At 58.9% G+C, this 16,874-nt stretch overlaps 2 protein-coding genes across 7 annotated transcripts; both read right to left on the bottom strand.

Moving 5' to 3' along the window:
- Positions 1 to 1,251: 1,251 nt before the first annotated feature.
- On the bottom strand, positions 1,252 to 6,557 carry LOC115341303 (CMRF35-like molecule 5). 3 transcript variants are annotated; one of them, XM_041123557.1, is made up of 5 exons: positions 6,214 to 6,557; positions 2,959 to 3,160; positions 2,408 to 2,743; positions 1,867 to 1,954; positions 1,252 to 1,656 (listed from the first exon to the last, which is right to left on the bottom strand). In XM_041123557.1, the coding sequence occupies exons 2-5, from the start codon at positions 2,966 to 2,968 to the stop codon at positions 1,287 to 1,289; spliced, it is 804 nt and encodes a 267-aa protein (XP_040979491.1). In that variant the 5' UTR covers positions 2,969 to 3,160; positions 6,214 to 6,557; the 3' UTR covers positions 1,252 to 1,286. The 3 variants fall into 3 exon arrangements, with proteins under 3 accessions (XP_040979491.1, XP_040979492.1, XP_040979490.1); XM_041123558.1 differs by lacking the exon at positions 2,959 to 3,160; XM_041123556.1 differs by lacking the exon at positions 6,214 to 6,557 and having other exon boundaries at positions 2,959 to 3,176.
- On the bottom strand, positions 4,439 to 12,417 carry LOC115342229 (CMRF35-like molecule 3). 4 transcript variants are annotated; one of them, XM_041123554.1, is made up of 8 exons: positions 11,998 to 12,409; positions 10,958 to 11,287; positions 10,493 to 10,625; positions 9,874 to 9,983; positions 9,477 to 9,520; positions 9,265 to 9,369; positions 8,889 to 8,992; positions 6,669 to 8,205 (listed from the first exon to the last, which is right to left on the bottom strand). In XM_041123554.1, the coding sequence occupies exons 1-7, from the start codon at positions 12,038 to 12,040 to the stop codon at positions 8,918 to 8,920; spliced, it is 840 nt and encodes a 279-aa protein (XP_040979488.1). In that variant the 5' UTR covers positions 12,041 to 12,409; the 3' UTR covers positions 6,669 to 8,205; positions 8,889 to 8,917. The 4 variants fall into 4 exon arrangements, with proteins under 4 accessions (XP_040979489.1, XP_040979488.1, XP_029872113.1 ...); XM_030016253.2 differs by lacking the exon at positions 6,669 to 8,205 and having other exon boundaries at positions 8,626 to 8,992; positions 11,998 to 12,405; XM_030016254.2 differs by lacking the exon at positions 6,669 to 8,205 and having other exon boundaries at positions 8,626 to 8,992; positions 9,477 to 9,517; positions 11,998 to 12,400.
- Positions 12,418 to 16,874: the final 4,457 nt, after the last annotated feature.

The following is a 16,874-nucleotide window of genomic DNA, read 5'->3' as shown; positions in this document are numbered from 1 at the left end:
ATCACCCGGGCTGGGCTCTGGGCTGCTGGGGGTCCCTGTGCAGTTGCTCCCGGGTCCCTTCTCCTGCAGGGAACAACCTGGGAGCCCCGCAGTTCCCCATGGCTCTGCCTTGGAGCTGCCACCTCCATCCCCTCCACACATGGTGGCTCTGGGGCAGGACTGTCCCCACCTGACAGTGCCAAGAACCATCCCTGGATAGGGCATTCCAGGGACAGGAGGTCTTACCCTGTCCCCGAGTGTCCCCTTCCTGGAGCTTCCCTGCTCCCATGTGTTCACCCAGGAGGTGGCACCGGCCAGGGCCAGGAAGACGAGGCCCTTCAAACCCACCAAACAATAAACAAGGAGTTGGGACCCCAGCAGGTGGAAGCACAGCCCTGGCCCCTGTGCTCCCAGTGGGCTCCCAGCACCTTCCCGGCAGAAGCAGGCAGCGGAGTGGCAGGGAGAGCGAGGTTTTGGCACATGGCCGGGCTCTCCAGCTTGCTCCCTCCCGGGCAGTCAAACTGCTGCGTCTGCAGTGGAGGTTTTGCCACATGGGGCTGGAGTGGGCTGCGAGTTCCTGGTTCGTGCCTGCTCCTGGCACCTCGGGCATTTTGGTTCCTTAAACAGAGCTTCAGAGAAACAACTCTCCTCCAGAGCTTTCTGGGGCGATGCCGGTGAAGCTGGTTGTGCCGTGAAATGCGGGATGTGGCGTAGCCCCGAGGAGGATGGAGGTCGCTACGCTGCTCTCCCTGATGTGGCTGCTGATGCCAGCCATCCCATGGGACACAAGCACATATAAGGAGCAGGGTTTCTGCAGGGTTTCAGCAGTGTGCAAGTGCCTGCTTTTTGGAGATGCAGAACCTGGAGAATAATAGGAACAATGAGAAAAGGAGCCCATGGTGCAGCTGGGTGTGATGTGAGCTTTGCTCTCGGGCTGAGGGTGGAAAGTTGCTGAAGTGGGTGAGACAGTTGTGGAAGGACACTGTTCCCTGGCTCTCGCTTCGCTGGAGGAGGGCGTTTGGCTGCACTGGGCAGGGCTGGCAGGGCTGAGGGCTCCTCTCCCTGCACCAAGGCTTAGCCGGGCCATGGTGGAGCAGGCGCCTGTGTGGCCCCCCGTCACCCCATGTCCTCCCCAGCCATGCTGCAGCATGTCCCCACACATCAGCGTCGGCAGCCACCAGCACCCCGGGCAGCGCTGGCAGCCCAAGGAGGGAGCAGGCGGACGCACAGACAGACAGACAGACAGATGGGCACTTGCAAGATACCCAGGCTTTATTGCAAAATTGTTTTCAGTTGGCAGCTCCAGCTCAGCAGGGGCGGGCTGTCTGTGCCCCAAACCCTCCCCTCTCCAGCACAGGGGCTGCCAGGTGGGACCGAAGATTCACAGGGAGAGAAGCACCCAAATCCGAGCACCTCCCGGCGTGGGGTGGCCGTGACGGGTGGCGCAGCCCTGGCAGGGTGGGGGGCAAGGGGGGAGGAGGGCATCCCTGCGCTTCCAAGGTGGTCGGGGCGGGTGGGCAGCCCGGTGCCTTGGTCCTGCCAGCTGCCTCAGAGAGGTTTTCCCGGTCACGGCTCCTGCGCCGGCTCCTCACCCAGGCAGCCCCGCATGCCAGGGCCAGCGCCACGGGCACCTTCACGCTGAGGAAGAGCAGCAGGTAGGTGATGCTGAGCTGGGACCTGTGTAGGAGAAAGGAGATGATGCTAGAGCAATAAGGATGGGGACTGGGGCACTTGCATGTCTGCCAGCTGCCCCGCTTGCCCCCGGGATGCTCCTTGGGGCTGCTGCAACGGGGGGGACCCAGGGCTGGGGGATGCATGCAGGGGAAAAGGTGTCTTAGGCAAGGGGATGCTGTTGGGGGCCTGCCCAGACCCTGAGCCCTGACTCACGGCACTGGAGGGTCCCCACAGCCCGTGGGGCACAGGCGGTTGGTGGTCAACAGGCTCACGTTGCTGCCCTCGGTTGTGGTTGAAACAGCTGAGAGGAAAACACAGAGTCAGAACAAAGTAGAGGACCCCCCCCCGCACCCCGTCCTGCCCCCTGCGCGGGGGGTGTCTCCCCCGAAACTTTGGCCACAGATGTGGAGGTGGGGGTCTCCAGGCAGTGCACTGGGCACTGAGGAGGAGGAGGAAGAAAAAGGGGGGTTTTACTGGGAGGAACTGGGACCCCCAAGGGATGGGCTTGTGGAAGCCGAGATGCTGAACGGGAGTGAGGGAGATGCTCTGCTCTGCACGAAGCTCCGTACAGCCTCCGTCCCTTGTCCAAATTTGCACTGGGGCTGTCTCCAGTGGGTCTCAGTGCCTGCAAGGAGCTTGTTCCCGCTTTGACAACCCTGGTGTTCCCCTGGCTGGGGTGGCCCTGTCCCCAGCGCTCTGACCCAAGTGACAGGCTCCATTGCACACCCCTGCTTTGCTCCCAGCCTGACTTTACCTGTGGAGACCATCACTTCGGTGGTGTGCTGCGGGCTGAACAACAGGCTCTTCCTCACCCCGCAGAAGTACCAGCCGGCATCCCCCAGCTTGACGCTGCTCAGTGTCACCATGAATGAGCGTGCCGAGTGGTTGTCCCTGATGGACACCCTGCCCTGCGTCACCGTCACCTCCGAGCCGTTGGTTTGGGCGATGTAGGTGAAGCAAAACGAGAGGAAAGCCTGCCGGCACCAGTACTTGGAGTAGAGCTCGTAGCCCATTTCGTAGCTGCAGGACACTGTCAGCGAGCCACCCTGCTCAGCCGTCATCTGCGCAGGGCCCATCACCGCCCAGCTGCCTGTGGGGGACAGGGAGAGGTTCCGCAATCACGAACCAGTATTGCCTCGGGGAACCGGGAGGGATCTGAGCCCGGGATGCTCGGGAGCAGCCTGTCCCGAGGGAGGCTCCCCCCGCTGCGCCGGGGAGCAGTGCTGAGATGAGATGTCCCCAGTCATTAAAAAAAGAGCCTCCGTCAAGCGTGTGTGTTATTAAATGAGCAAAAAGCCGTATTACCAGGGTTCATATGACAACAATACAAGCATATCTTGGAGATCACTCACTGTAGCTGTCTGCTGACCACAAGAAAAGGTCGGTATCAGCTGGGGTCTTGCCCTGACCACAGTGGGCTTCCTGGGCTGGCTCGGTCCCAGCCTCTCCGCAGCTCTGCCAGAGCCTGTGGGGTGGGAACCACCTGACCTGTGCTCCTGGGTCTCACCTGGGAAAAGGGTCCAAACCAGGAAAATCCTCATTTTCCAACTTCTCACTCCTGATGCGGAATTTTCCCCGTGGTTATTCACAAAGCACTCTGTGGGATGGAGCCAGGTTCACACGCACCTGGGCATCCCAGGAGTTTCCCAAACCTTTCTCTTGTTGCTTCCCTGGGCAGTGTTTACACACAGACTCTGGATGTCTTTTTTAAAGGCGGTTGCTTCCTCCCCTTTGCCCAGGGACCGTGACTCACGCTGGGGGTGTCTCATGAGAAAGACACTCTGCTTTTGGTCTGAACCCGCTGCTGGTTCCCAGCAAGATGCCAAAATGCAGCGGGTTCCTCTGCCGTGATGCCTGTTCCAGCAGGGAACGCAGCCCCTTCCCTGTGCACAAAGCCCGAAGGGCTTCAGGGGGCTTTGCAGGGGAGCCAGGCCAGAGTTGGGGTCTGGGGACCGGGGTAGAGTGAATGCATATCAGCCCCTGTGGATGGGTGGTTGGGACCACTGGGATGATCTCCCGGTTGTGATGGACTGGGATAATGGACTGGCATGATGGACAGCCATCCCCACTGCACTGCTGCTCCCCGGCTCCTGAGCCGGCTGCCAGTGTGAGCTGGGCTGCTTTTGTTTGTCTTCCCAAGCAGAAGTGTCTCATTTCCCCCCCAGAACGCCTTTTCTGGCACAGCCGTGGGTTTTGAGTGACAACACTGTTTTTCTCCTGAAATTAAATGTTTCCACAGAAAGTTTCGGAAACCCAAACACAAAAAGCAAAGCCACTTTCCAGGCAACTGCTTTGCTGACCGCTCTCTTCCTCAATCCTTCTTGGAAAGAGCAGAAAGTACCAACTGCCGACACTGTCGAAGGCTGAGGCAGCTTTTTTCGCCCATGCCCTGCCCTCCCTGTGCCCCCTGCCACAGCAAGAGGAAGCTCCGAGTTTTCCTTCTGATCATCAAGTAACCCCATTCATTCCCGGTTCAGTGAACCAGCTGATGGGCTGTGAAACGAATCGCTGCAAATAGCAGCAAGATCTAAACTCAGGAAGTGGCTGGAGATTGCAAACCTGCTTTCTGTTGAAAAGCCTTCCTGGTAAGGGTGAGCAGCCAGGGCTCCAGCCGCCTCCCCAGCCACTCTCATCTTCCCTGCTTTGAGTGTCGGTTCCCAGTGCCCCCTCCTAACACAGCCCCAGCAGTACCGGGGTGCCCTGGGAACCCCCAAAGGGGATGGCGGCAGCAGAGCAGCTCTGTGGGTGCACCAGATTGTCCCCTCTCCCCTCCAGACCGAGCCCCTGCAGAGGAATTTCTTTATTGGATTTATCTGAACCCAAAGCAATATGTTTGCTGCTGAGCTGGGAAAACATCCCGCTTCTCAGCCTGTGCAGGAATCAGGGATGTGGTTTCTTGCCAGCACAGAAGAGTGGGTCAGTCTGCCAGAGCAACACAGGGGCAAGGGGGTCTCTGGGTCCCACAGGCCGGGGAATGGTGCCAGCATGGCCTTGGGCTCCAGCATCATGGGCAGAGACCGCCAAGACGCCACGGTGATGGGACAGCAACGGCTGCCTCCTGCAACGCTCCTTCGCCTTTTCTGCCGCAGCAAGGACGTCCCCGGGGGTGATCACAAGGACGTCCCCAGGGGTAGCACCTCAGGGACCCTCTGCCCCCGAGGGATGCTCCCCTAGGACAAGTAGAAAACCTCTTCTCCCAGGAAATGTTGGCTGGGTGTCCCCATCACCTCCTCCTGACACACAGTGTTTGTGTAGATACCATCGTCCCCTGGCTCAGGGTCCTGCTCCGTGTCACTGCGGCCACCCTGGTGAGGGGACAGCGTGTCCCCGCAGCCGTGGGACACAGCTGGGCGGTGCGGGGGCTGCCCAGAGCAAGCAGCCGTGCTGCACGGCCCCTGCCCACCCTGCCTGCACTGCCCACGCTGCCTGCACCAGGGGCCCTCACCTCTGCCAGGTCCAGCTCGTTGTCGTAGACGGGGCCGTGGTCCGGCTTTGTGCCGATGCCCGGCTCGTGGGGGGCAGCGGGGGCTTTGCTGTGAGGGGGCAGCGTGCCAGAAAGAAGAGACACAGGGGCAGGTTTTCTGTGTCACAGGGAGCTCCCCACAGCCCCGTGCCCAGAGTGGGTTTGTCCCCCAGGTCCTGGGATGGGCACCGGGGTGTGCCTGGGACGGGGCATGCGTGGGCACCATTACCTTCCCTCGTCCTGCACAGGGTGCAGAGGAGTCTGGCGGAGCCGGCAGCAGCCGGGAGGGAGAGCAGGACTGTGGTGGGCACTGGGGTGCTCAGGGCTGGCCGCCCCAGGGCTGGAGGTGAGGGGAGAGGAGTGGGGCTGCTTCTCTCTATCCCAAGGCTGGGGTTTTGCTTTTGCAGTGCCCTGCGTGCCGGTGCCCTCCCGCAGCCCCTCCGCAGCCAGCTGTGGGGTGGGATGCAAAGTGGGGGCAATGGCCTGGGACCCCACTGCATAACCCCCAAAATTCCCAGGCTGATGGGTGAAGACCCTGCGTGTCCCTGTGAGCCCCCTCCCAGCACATGCCCCTGCCCTGCTGGCATCTTTGAGGGACACAACCTGCCTGTGCCAGCCTCCCCCCTGCCTCTCCGGGCCATGTCTCCCACGGCGAGACATCTCTCTCCACCTGCCGTGAACCAGAGGCTTCCCAGAGGCTGGTGGGGTTGGATCCACCCCTTTTCCTTGTGTAGAAACTCAGTGTTATATCGTTTGGCAGGAGCTCCCTGGTCTCAGTGCTGGGGCTCAGCGTTAGTGCTCGCTGCTGCCTGTAGCCGGCAGCTCTGCCATCCTGCCTGTGCCATGATTGGTGCCAGGAGCCCCAAAAACAGGCCAGGGCTGGACCCTGCACTGGGCTCCAGCACGGTCTGTCTGTATCTGTGAGCATCCCCTCAAGAAACCAACCTGTCACCCCTCCAAACTTCTCCCACTGGTTTATACTGGGTCCCAGGGGCTCTATCCTGCATCACTGCCTCCTCCCAGGTCCCTGCTGGCCCACAAGCCAGCGTCTGGTCCTGGCCAGCAAAACCTCCAGCCAGACGGACGCCAGGGCTTACCTGGGACCACCCTCAGACACCGGCTCCATCAGGTCCCTGCTCGTCCTCTTGACCCCACACCAGTAACTCCCAGCATCTTCCTCGAAGAGGTCCTCCGCAATGAGCAGGATCACACAGAAGACATGGCTGTCCTGGATGGAGACCCAGCTGTGCTGCCGGGGAGCTTCCCTGCCCGCCGTCCCCACCACCTTGCAGCAGGAGTCCCCGTTGTCCCCCGGCACCAGTACTTGTTGTAGCCCTCGTAGCCCCGGGGCTACCAGCAGTGGAGGGAGAGGGTCTCCCCTGCCTGGCCACTGACCTCTCTGGGGACAACCAGAGCCTGGCAAACTGCGAAGAAACCCACAGTGACACCGGAGAGAAACAGGGCTGCAAAGCAAGCCTTCCCCTCAGCCCTTCCTTCTTGGCTCCCTTTGGAAAGAAGCACTTTGGGGGAGACCCCATTTGCCGGCTTTTAGCCCCAGACATGAGGCTGCGGTGATGGGAGGCTTTGGCTCCGTCGGTGCCCAAAGTGGAGCCTGTGCCCACCGGGACGGCTCAGCAGCCCTGGCCCCTTGGTGCCAGTGGGAGGTAGAGCATCGCTGGCGCAGTCAGAGCCTGTTCTCACCTGGGAGAAGGAGCCAGCCCCAGCTTGGCGATATCCCCATCATCCCAGTTTGCTCTGGAGATCCACAAGCATCAGCCTCCCGTGCAGGGCAGTGAGCCGGGGGACGCTGAGCTGATGTGCGCTCTCAGCTTCTTTCGCTGCTTTTTTGCTCATGCAAGAGGCAGCGGTGAATGGTGCTGCTCTGCTGCCAGGTTATTGTTATCTGAGTGGGCTTCGCCTCAGGGCTGGGGGTTTTCTGCTGCGAGTGAAAAGCTCCTGAGATGTTTTTTGCAGACTGGCACATCTGAAGCACACCGGGGACGGTGGGCAGCCACAGAAAAGAGACATGGGACCCTGTGCACCCCACTTGGCAGGAGAGTGTAGGAGGGGAGGGGTCTTCACCCCAAACGGCTGCTGCAGAGAGATGCTGGAGCACGCGAGCTGAGCAGAACTTCCAATGCCAAAACGGGGCAAAACCAGCACGGGAGCTTTAATCTTTGCTTGATCTTTGCAGAGCCCACCTCATGTTCCTGGGAGTGCTGGAGGCTGTGTGTCCTGGTGCTCCCCCTCCGCCAGGTTAAGGAGAGATGCCAGGATGGATGCAGCCTCCTGGGTGCTCAGAGGGCGTCAGCTCAGCCCCTGGGTTGTGTTTCAGCTGAGAGAGACATGCCAGGCCCTGCCAGCTCTCAAGGGTGTGGGTGCCTGGCCCAAGCCCCGGGCTCTGCTGGGGTCTGCAGCACCGAGCTGATTTGGGGGCAAGTGGGAGACATGAGATATACGGAGAGCGTGGAGCGGGAGCGATGAGGACATTGCCCGGAGCTGCCGTACAGCACCGAGGGCTGTGGCTGTGTAGCCGGGGGTCAGATCTGCCAATGGTGCTCACTGGGACAGAGTGGCTGGGATGATGTGGGGCTTCCTCCTCCTCCTCCTCTGGCTTTTGTATCTCAGGTATGACCATGCTGAGGCTCAGGGGAAAATCGGGAGCATGCCTGCATCACTGGAGCTGATCCAGCCAGCGGCTCCCCCCATGATCCCACTCCCCTTTTGGCACTGGATCTTCTTGCAGATGACGAGGCGTGGGTTGTCCTAGGGAGCTCCTGTGGCCCATGGCAGGGCAGGGATGGAGCCGAGCTTCCCCCAGCTTGAGCTCCAGCTTGGCCGCCTGCTGCCCAGGCTGCCACTGCAGGGCTGTCTGCAGGTCCTTCCTGCAGCATCTCCCCACTTCTTTTTCTTTCTGTCCTCGTGGTTTTCCTTCCTCTTTCTAAAACTGCTGTGTAGGTTTCCATTTCGCAGCAGGGTGATTATATTTGGGTAGATGATGAGACCTACCCAAACAGGGGCTTTTCCTTCCGCAGCTCCTCCACCCAGGGTACGCAGCTGAAATCCTGATGTCTGCACAGGAGGCTGGGCTGCGGGGAGCAGAATGGGACCCCCTGCAGCCAGGCTCCCCCAGGACCTTCCCTCCACCCCATCCTGCCCTTCGGCCCCTTCGCTCTGTGCAGAGACACGGAGGGAAGGGAAGAAGGCGCCAGGTAGAAGTAAAGAAGCAGAAGTTTGAGGGTTGTGTGGGAACAGGGGTGACTGCATTTGCCATGGCACCACCTCCTTCCTGGCCACCTCGGAGTCACCAGGGCTGGGAAGAGACGGAGGTCACGTCTCTGACCAAACATTGACCTTCCCTTCCTCCCCATGTGCTCCTTATTGCTAAGCACAAGAACCGAGGAGGATGAGAAGGGGCTGCCAGCATCCCCTGGTCCCCTGCAGCCTGGACCGGGGATGCTGGGCTTTTAACCCCTGATTGGGGGATATTTTAAAACACATCCCAAATCTTCTGATCTTCTCTCATTTAATAACCTCATGGCAGGGTGGGGATAAACAATGCTGCTGGCCCGGTGGTGTGCACGTCACACCGGGACCCCGTGGCACACTGGGGTCCTCAGTCTTGTACAGTACGGAGGGGGCAGGGGTTGTTTCTGTGGGATACAGGGAATCTCAATGGGAGAGGCAGAGGGAGCTCGGGCAGCAGTGCGGAAACACAACCTGGATGGTGGGAGAGCTGCAGGGAATGCCCGTTCTCGGACACGGGGCTTTCTGGCAGAGAGGGGCCAAGCGCGGAGCCGCTCAGCGCGTGTTCATGTAGATCGGCTGCAGTTCTGAAGCTCTGGAAACTGAAACTTTGTCTCCTTTTTCAAAGTCCTGAAATGGGGGAGAAATGCAAAGATTTGGGGCACTTTGCAGGTCCGCCTACGCTAGAGTACTAAAAGCTCGAGTCTACATAATGCCTGTTCCTGCTGGGTTTGTGAGCTGCTGCCTGGGACAGGCTGTTAAAGGGAAGGGAAAGGCTGGTGTGGGGAAAGGAGTGTGACCCCAAAGCAGGGTGCAGCTCCTCCTTGCCGCAGGGCTGGGGACAAGGAGCACCCATGGGGTAACTTGCTGTGCACCCCTGGAGCTGCCCCAGCCCCTTTTACCTGCCACTTGGCCGGGCTGTTCTCATAGTCATCCTCGGGCGAGCTGAGTTCCATGTTTATGTAGATGTTATTGGAAGCGTCTGCTCGCTCCCAGCTTGCAGTGACCTGGAGGGCATGAGGTGTGTTGAGGACAAGGGGGACTCCAGGCAGTGGCTCCTTCATGGTGGAGCCATCAAAAGACCCCTGTCCCACCACCCTCCCACCCACGGTACCTGGAGGTCCTCCTTGGACCTCTTCCTCTCTGCGGCCCGGGCTGCTGGGGGAAGAGCAAGAGAAATGGCTCAGACAAATATGGAGCTCCTTTTGCTGAAGGAGAGCATTTTGGGGGTTCCTGAGCCCTTCCCCATGGGTGTCACATCAGCTCCTGTGCAACCTCAGGTCTGGCCTGACTTTGCCAAGAGTACCCCGGACTGTGGGGCTCAGAGGGTTGGGGTCCTGGGGAGGGCTCCAGCCCCTTTCACTCCAAGTCCTGCTCACCCCTGGGACGGGAGCGGGAGGGCAGTGTGTGGTGCGCTGGGGTGGGGGGACAGGTTCTAGGAAGCAGTGTGGGGAGCCCCGCAGCCACCCCACAGAGGAGAACCACAGCTTGGGCCCCCAGATCACTTGTACCTCCACTCCTCTTCAGCGATGCTCTTCTCATCCTGCAGCAGACGATGATGCCCAAAACCAGCACCAGCGCAGCAGAGGGTGTCAGGACCAGGACAAGCAGGTTTGGGGTGCTAGGGGGGAAGAAAAGGCTGTTACTGCCCTTCTGCACTGCCGCCTCCACAGCCCTGTGCCCTGGGGAGGGCTTTCGTGCTTGTATTTGGCATGACCCTGGGGGCTATGAGACTCCGTGGGCCGGCAAGGATGTTCCAAGGATTTCTCCCAAGTTTCCTGGCCAGGGATCCATGCATGGGTACACACAATGTCTGGACAACTTGGCATGAGTGAGTTGCACAGATTCATCCCCTACCTCCATGGACAAGTGCCCAGATGCAGCACACACCTGCCTGGGGTGTTGGGGTGCCCCGCACCCCCGCGGGAGTTGGGCAAAGGCCCTGGGAGCCCCAACCAGTGCAGCATGCAGGGGTACAGCAGCCCCCTTAGCATCACATCTTGCTTCCTCCAGAGATTCCCCACTGGCCCCAAGCCCTGTGGCAGGCTGGAGCTGGATGCTGCATCCTCGGGCTGCCTGGTCCTTGGGCTGGGAATGGTCCCTCTCCTCCTCGGTAGCCCTGGTACTCACTCAGCCTGCAGGCTTCTGACTTTTGGTGTGGATGTGGTGTTTTCCAGCTCCAGGAGAGTCCATGGGAAGGTGGGAGCAGATGTGGCCTCTTCCCCCTGTGTCGTGTGGAAGTCATAGTGTGTTGTCTTGGGCACTGTGGTATAAACAAATGGGAAGCAAAGCACCGTGGCGCATGTTACCTGGTCCTGGGCTGTAGCTGAGGTTGGTGACTGGGGGCTTCAGGGCCCCAGAGACTGGTGGTGGGGACGTGATGGGGGTGGGTGGGAAACACCAAGCATGGCCCCAGGGGGGATGTGTGCATCACGAGAGCAAGGTGGGGGATGCTGGGGGATCACTGAAGGAAACTGGGAGGGGGAGGGCTTCCATCCCTGGCGCTCCCTGTCCTCCCTCCCAAGCCTCCCCTCTCTCCATTCCCTCTGCCCTTCCAGCCTCCTTCAAAGCAGAACAGCCACACCAGGTGCTTACCTGGGAGAACAGACACCATGACGGGGAACATGGGATCGTACCAGGCTACCTGGATCCCACACCAGTACTGATCCCCGTCCTCCATGCTCAGGTTCTCCATGGTCACCACGAACACGTGCCGACTGGGGTCATCTTGCAGGGACACCCTGTCCCCCCTTGCCTTATCGCCGGGGGCCGTAGTCTGAACGAGGATGGAGCAGGAAAACCAGCTGCTGCCCCTGCACCAGTACTTATTGGCATCCACCAGCTTTGGCTCGTACTCGCAGGGTACCTCCACGGAGCCCCCAGGGAAGCCGCTCACCTCTGCAGGGCCCCTCAGAGCCCAGCATCCTGCAGGGAAAGAGGCCATGCCAGCCTGCAGGCAAGCACAAGCCCACGCACGAGCCTCCTGCCTGTGCCCAGCCTGCTGCCCGTCCCCCTGCCACGGGAGCTGCTTCGTGCTACCCCTGGAAAACCTCTCCCGCAGCCGGTGGGGCTGCAGCCCCTGGGTCCGGGTTTGAGGTGGGGGGAGGCTATGTGGGGCCAGGGGCTGAGGAGGGAGGGAGGGCACAGGGGGAACCGCTTGGTCTCTCTTTGCCTCCCTGTGAAAGCCCCGTGCCTGGAAAGCCACTTCTGCTTCTGCCAGTGGGTTCTCTGAGAAAAGCTGCCCCTCTGGGACGCTGCTGCTCACCCCAAAGTGTTTGGGTTTCTGTTAAAGCCATCTCTGCCAGCAAGCACAAGGTAGGAAGCCCACCCTGCCAGCCCTGCCCGCCCTGCCCGCCCTGCCTGCTGCTCTCATGGCACAGGGCGGGCACAGGATTTGCAGGCTCCCTGCAGCCTCCCACGGGGTGTTTTTAGGGCTCCGTGAGTTGGAATAGGTTGCCAAGCTCTACATGGGATTGAAATAATTAATCAGTTCTTGGCAGAGGGGAAAGTAGGGAAGAAATATATCCATGAGGCATTTCCGTCACTGCTGGATGAGGATGTGGATTTTGGAAGGTCGGCACAGCCTCAGTGAGCCCTTACCCACTCCCATCAACACGAGAAGGTCCCGCTCTCACCTGGGAGGAGAATCCAGGTCCAGACCAGGAGATTTTCCCGCATCCCGCTCGCCGGGTGGTTGCAGGCTCAGCCCTCGGTCCCCAGAGCTACAAGTCCCCAGCAACGGCCATGCCGGGCTCCAGCCGCTGTTGAAGGAGCCCTTCACCACCGCGGTGTCGCTCCTTGGCTTCCTGCCCCAGCTTCACTTCCCCCAGGGCGTGGGTGCCGCCTCGCTTCTCTAGCTCGGGGAAGCATGTAGGGCTGCTCCTCTGGGCCAGGGAGACCCACACCAACCACTTCTTTCCAAACTCACTCAGCCTGAGTCGTAACTTTGCCCTTGCCAGCAGCTCCGGCGGCCAGGAAGCCGAGAAGGGGGTCGGAAGTAGGGGGGCGGCTTAGGCAAAGACCTCACGAGGCTAAACTCAGCCTTCGCTTTCTGTTTAAGAGTTTCAGGGCTAATGAAAAATTAAGTTCAGCTTTTCAAAGGGGAAAACCTGATGTCGAAGAGGAGAAATATGCTGAGGATGGCCAAATCACTACGGGCCAGTGGCCCGCGCTCTGCTCCCACCGGTACCCATGTGCTGGGCTGCTCTGGGCTGCGTGCATGAGGAGCAGCAGCTGGAAGAGCTGGGGTTTAGTGTCCATCTGCCTTGTGCTGCCCAGAGCCAGCCCTGGTGTGACCAGGAGCACTGGTGCCAGGGTGGGAGAGCCGCCCCCAAGCAAGGTGTCATGCACCAGCTTTCCCAGTGGCGGTGTACGGCTGATGGTACACAAGAGCTGCTAACATACAGCACACTGACCTGTGGGATATGGCAGAGGACTGAGCTCTTCGACACAAAAACAAGAAGGTGTCAACCCATCTGGGAACCCATCAGGCAGGAGAGGGAGACACCAGGTTACCCTGCAAGGGTTTTTGCATGCGGACTGGAGAGACGCAGGAGATGTGCAGGCATCCCTGCCGCTGCTCGGCAAAGCGCAGTGAGCCCTTCCCACCGTTCCCTCGGGGAAGGAGGAGGACTGGGAGAAGCTGCTCAGAGGTGGAGGCTCCAGCTGGAACATGCGTGGGGAAGGCGCCTACAAAGGCATTTGCTGGCTGGGGATTTCGAGGGCAGCTCAGTTACCCAAAAGCAGCCAGAAGCACTTGTCAAAGAGCCACTTTGGTAGAGAGGCTGGGGGAATTTTCCAGCCACATCCATGCTATTGCTGTCAGATAAAAGGTATCATTTCCCTTTCTCTGTTTCAGGTTTAGTTTCCGGGCAGGAGGAGCTGGGACCCCCGGCACAGACTGGGGGCAGTTCCTCCCCATTGTCACAGTCCTCAGGACCATGTTACCCTCCAGAGAGCTCCTGACTCCATTGCAGTGGCTGAAGGCAGGGCTCCTGCCTGCCCCTGAGGACACTGCAGGGCTTTACAGCCACCCAGCACTGACGCTACAACTCCCACATGGGGTTTTACCCTGATATTTCTCCTTTCAGCTGTTGGACAAAGGGGCCCTGGCTGCAGTGGGGATGCTGGCCAAGGGGTATCGATGAAGGTTTTGCAAAGGGGATGGCTCTGCCTCAGCACCTCGGCCCCAAACCACCTCAGCAGACTGTGAATATGCTGCTGGAGAGGAAGAGCGAGACAGGAGCAGGCAGGAGCAAAGAGCCCCAGAGCACCAACTCAAGAGGTTCTGTCACATGAAGGGCTGCGATATTTATCCCAATTAAAGCGAGTGTCATGTTGAAAGTGATGAAACCGGAAAGGGAGTGGAGCAATTCAGGCAGAAACCGACGCAGCAGAGCGTGGTGTGGAGCCACACTGCCTGATCCCTTGCAGAAATGGAGAGCCCCTCGTGCAGAGCCGCCACCCCTGACACCCTCCAGCTGGGGCACAGGCATGGGTGCTGGGGTGCTGCAGACACCCTGGGGAGGAAAGAATAAATGCAGCCACCTGCTGAGGAGGCTGCAGTGAAGAGCAGGGGAAGGCACTGGGCTCTGCACCAGCATCTCTGTGGGGCAGCTGTGGCTGGGAAGATGCTGCCCTCCCCACCACAGGCAGGGCAAGGGGGTCCTGATGGGGAGAACTGGGTCCTGCCCTGCTTTTCAACCGAGACTCTGTCTCTTTAGGCAGCAAGTGGCTCAGGAAACACAAGGCAAGGCTATTCTGTACGAGAAGAAGCGTTGCTGAAACACTTCTCAGGAAACCCAGTGATGCATCCCGACAGAAACAAATCGGTTTGTCTTTTCATCTCAGCCACACTTGGGGCTGGAGCGAGCACTCGTGTGAGGCTCAGTAGCTGTGTCAGTGAGCAAAGCGGCCCCGGCAGTGGCAGAGCAGTCGCTGGCGATGGGAACACGGGAGTGGGAGATGAGCTGACACCTGCGCTCCTGCAGCCCCTGCCCGGTGCCTGCCTGTGGGCAGCGTTCCCAGCCCCTGCCCAGCAGTGATGGGACATGGAGCGACACGATCAGACGCTGCTTTTGCCCCGGCTCTGGCGAGATTCTGGGTCGGGGTTTAGTCTCTGGCAGTGCCTTTAAAAAAAAAGGCTCAGAGCCCTCCTGGGACAAGCAGTAATTGAATCAATCGGTGTGTGCACCCCCTCCGTGCATGGCCCTGCACCAACAGATCTGCCCTAGCTCCCATCCCACTTTACTGCCCACCGCCACAGCTGAGCCTTTCCAGAGTCCTCCTCTGCTCTGGGCTTCAGTGACATTTCCAACCCCCGATTCTGTTATTTAATCTAGGACCTTTGAAAAAGAATCTGGGTGTTTCAGACTGTGCTTTCATGGGCAGCTTTGGCAATTTTGGTGAAATTGTCCTTAGGAGATAAGGCTGAGTAATTGCTAATGCAGCTCCTTTAGTGCTGGCTGATTGAGCTCACACTGTCTGATCTCTCCTTTCCGCTGCCATCTCAGATAACCAAGATAAACCCAGATCATTCCCAGATCTCCTGACTTAGCGAAGTTAGTAAAAGAGAGAAATACTTGCAGACTTCGTGGTGGTGGAGGGTTTACTCTGGGCTGTGCCTTAGGTTGGACTCCTCAGCCAGAAAGGGCTAAAGAGCAGGGGTTAGTTATTGCAATGAAATGAAGAAAGCAAAATTCAACAGATTCAGAGGATGACATTCTGACTCCTCCCTAGTTCATGGGGAGGGAGTGACTTTGGCAGGGCTCAGATCTCCTCCCAAAAGTATTGTACAGGCAGTCCAGGGAGATACTACAGTGGGTTAATGGAGAACAAGCAGGAGAGAGGGAGGAGTACATACAGTAAAGCAGAAACTCCTGAGCTGTTATAGCTGTACTTCTCAAGGCAAATAGACAAGTAATTAAGCAATCAGAGATACAGTCTACCAGCAAAGGAGACCAAACAATGGAGCTAAATTGCAGGTTCATTTGAAATCACTCCTGCCGTTTGCGGGTCATTTCCTCTGATTTCATTGCTCTGCACTGATTTCTGCTGGTCAGCGATTGCTTAGGGCTATAAACTGCTTGCTGGCTTCCAGGAACCTCTGCTGGGGTGGGGCGGGGGGGGGGGGGAGCGGGTCTGGGAGAGCAAGTGGTTTGCTTTGGATGGTGGGGAAACTTATTAATTGGTGTGTGAGGGGAGGAGGGTGATGCAGGTGTCAGGCTGCTGGGCTCTGATAAAGCTGCTGGTACCACTTATCTGCAATCGGTCAGGTCCCCCAGAGTCATAAAATGGTATAAAGCCCTTGGAGCAGCGCCAGGCTGTGCTGGTGCCTGTCTTTTGCCATCAATCTGTGTTGTCTCATTAGGCTGCATTACACTTGGCGATATCATGATAGATAGGAAAATTGTCTTCCTCCTGAGTGCTGTTAAGCCTGCAGGGCCAAACGTGTCTCTAGTGTAATGCCAGTGCCTACAGCAGGAAAGGAGAATTTGGCTTTACAAGGTTTTCCTTCCTCCCAGCCAGGCCCTCACTCAGCAGCAGCTCCTCGCTGCTCTCCTTTGCGACTCAGAAAAGGGAGACAAATGTTGCTGGAACTGAGACGGGTTAGAAGATGCCCTCAGAGCCCCTCCTGCAACAGGGATGTGCCAGTAATACCCCTCCAGAGGTAAGCAGGGCTGGAGTCTTGGAGCTGGTAGCGCACTGGGGACTTCCTCTCCTTGTCACTGGGGGTTAAGTTCATCCCACGCCCCGGGAGAGGTTTGCCTGAGCACCAGCACAGCTTGGGTACCCAGGGTGGAGCCCCACGGTGCCTGTGGCAGATCTAGGTCTGTGTGACCCAGCAGGCAGCTCAGGTTGGGGCGGTACCCCGCTCTGTGCAGGCACTGGGGCAGGAGAAGGCTGAGCATGCACTTGAAACATGTTAGCATGAGGTCTCCATCCTCAAGGGGCCATTACAGCACTGGGACTCCCATGGCAAGGATTGTGCTGACAGCCATGGGCTTTTTGACAAGTTCTTGGTGTATTTAAGAGGTCAGAGAGTTGCCCTGGCTTTGCTGAAGTCTCCCAGAGGTTTGTTGCTCTCATCTTCCTGGCCCTATCTGGTATGGAGTGTGTGCACTATGTTGAACCACGATGCTGGCCACGTCACTTGTAAATTATCTGATCCAGACACTGTGGCTCATGATATAGCTCGGGTTTGTGCTGTTGATTGTCTTCCAGTGCTTGAGACCAAAGGGTGATCTCGCTGCAGGATGGTCTGTGTTGGGCCTGGGTTTAGCTTCTTGGCCTCAGGCAAGCCTGAAAACCCCTTATCCCTCTGGGTTGTTTTTCATCTTTTCTAGCTGTTGTTGCCAAGACCAATCATCCGACCCGGCAGAACTGTCTCTGTTGTCAGAGGAAATAATGGGCAGATATAATTAGCAACGTCAGGCCCAGGCAGTCAAACAGCAATCGGACGCATGCAGATGGCTCTTGGAAACATGGTCTGTTCCTCTGGCTTGGGGCTGTC

Source organism: Aquila chrysaetos, chromosome 5 (genome assembly GCF_900496995.4).
Source record: "Aquila chrysaetos chrysaetos chromosome 5, bAquChr1.4, whole genome shotgun sequence".
Lineage (NCBI taxonomy): Eukaryota > Metazoa > Chordata > Aves > Accipitriformes > Accipitridae > Aquila > Aquila chrysaetos.
The sequence above is the reverse complement of the archived record's forward strand: the minus strand, read 5'-3'. Positions and strand labels throughout refer to the sequence as shown.

Bases quoted from the DNA above. Each gene is read 5' to 3' on its own strand.
- LOC115341303 (XM_041123557.1), bottom strand. The intron at 1,955-2,407 runs GTAAAGTCAGGC...TTTTCCTCTCAG, and splicing joins CGAAGTGATGGTCTCCACAG to CTGTTTCAACCACAACCGAG. The intron at 1,657-1,866 runs GTGAGTCAGGGC...TCTCCTACACAG, and splicing joins TGTGGGGACCCTCCAGTGCC to GTCCCAGCTCAGCATCACCT.
- LOC115342229 (XM_041123554.1), bottom strand. From the start codon at position 12,040: ATGCGGGAAAATCTCCTGGTCTGGACCTGGATTCTCCTCCCAG. The intron at 10,626-10,957 runs GTAAGCACCTGG...TTTATACCACAG, and splicing joins CATGGTGTCTGTTCTCCCAG to TGCCCAAGACAACACACTAT. The intron at 9,370-9,476 runs GTACCGTGGGTG...CATGCCCTCCAG, and splicing joins GGTCCAAGGAGGACCTCCAG to GTCACTGCAAGCTGGGAGCG.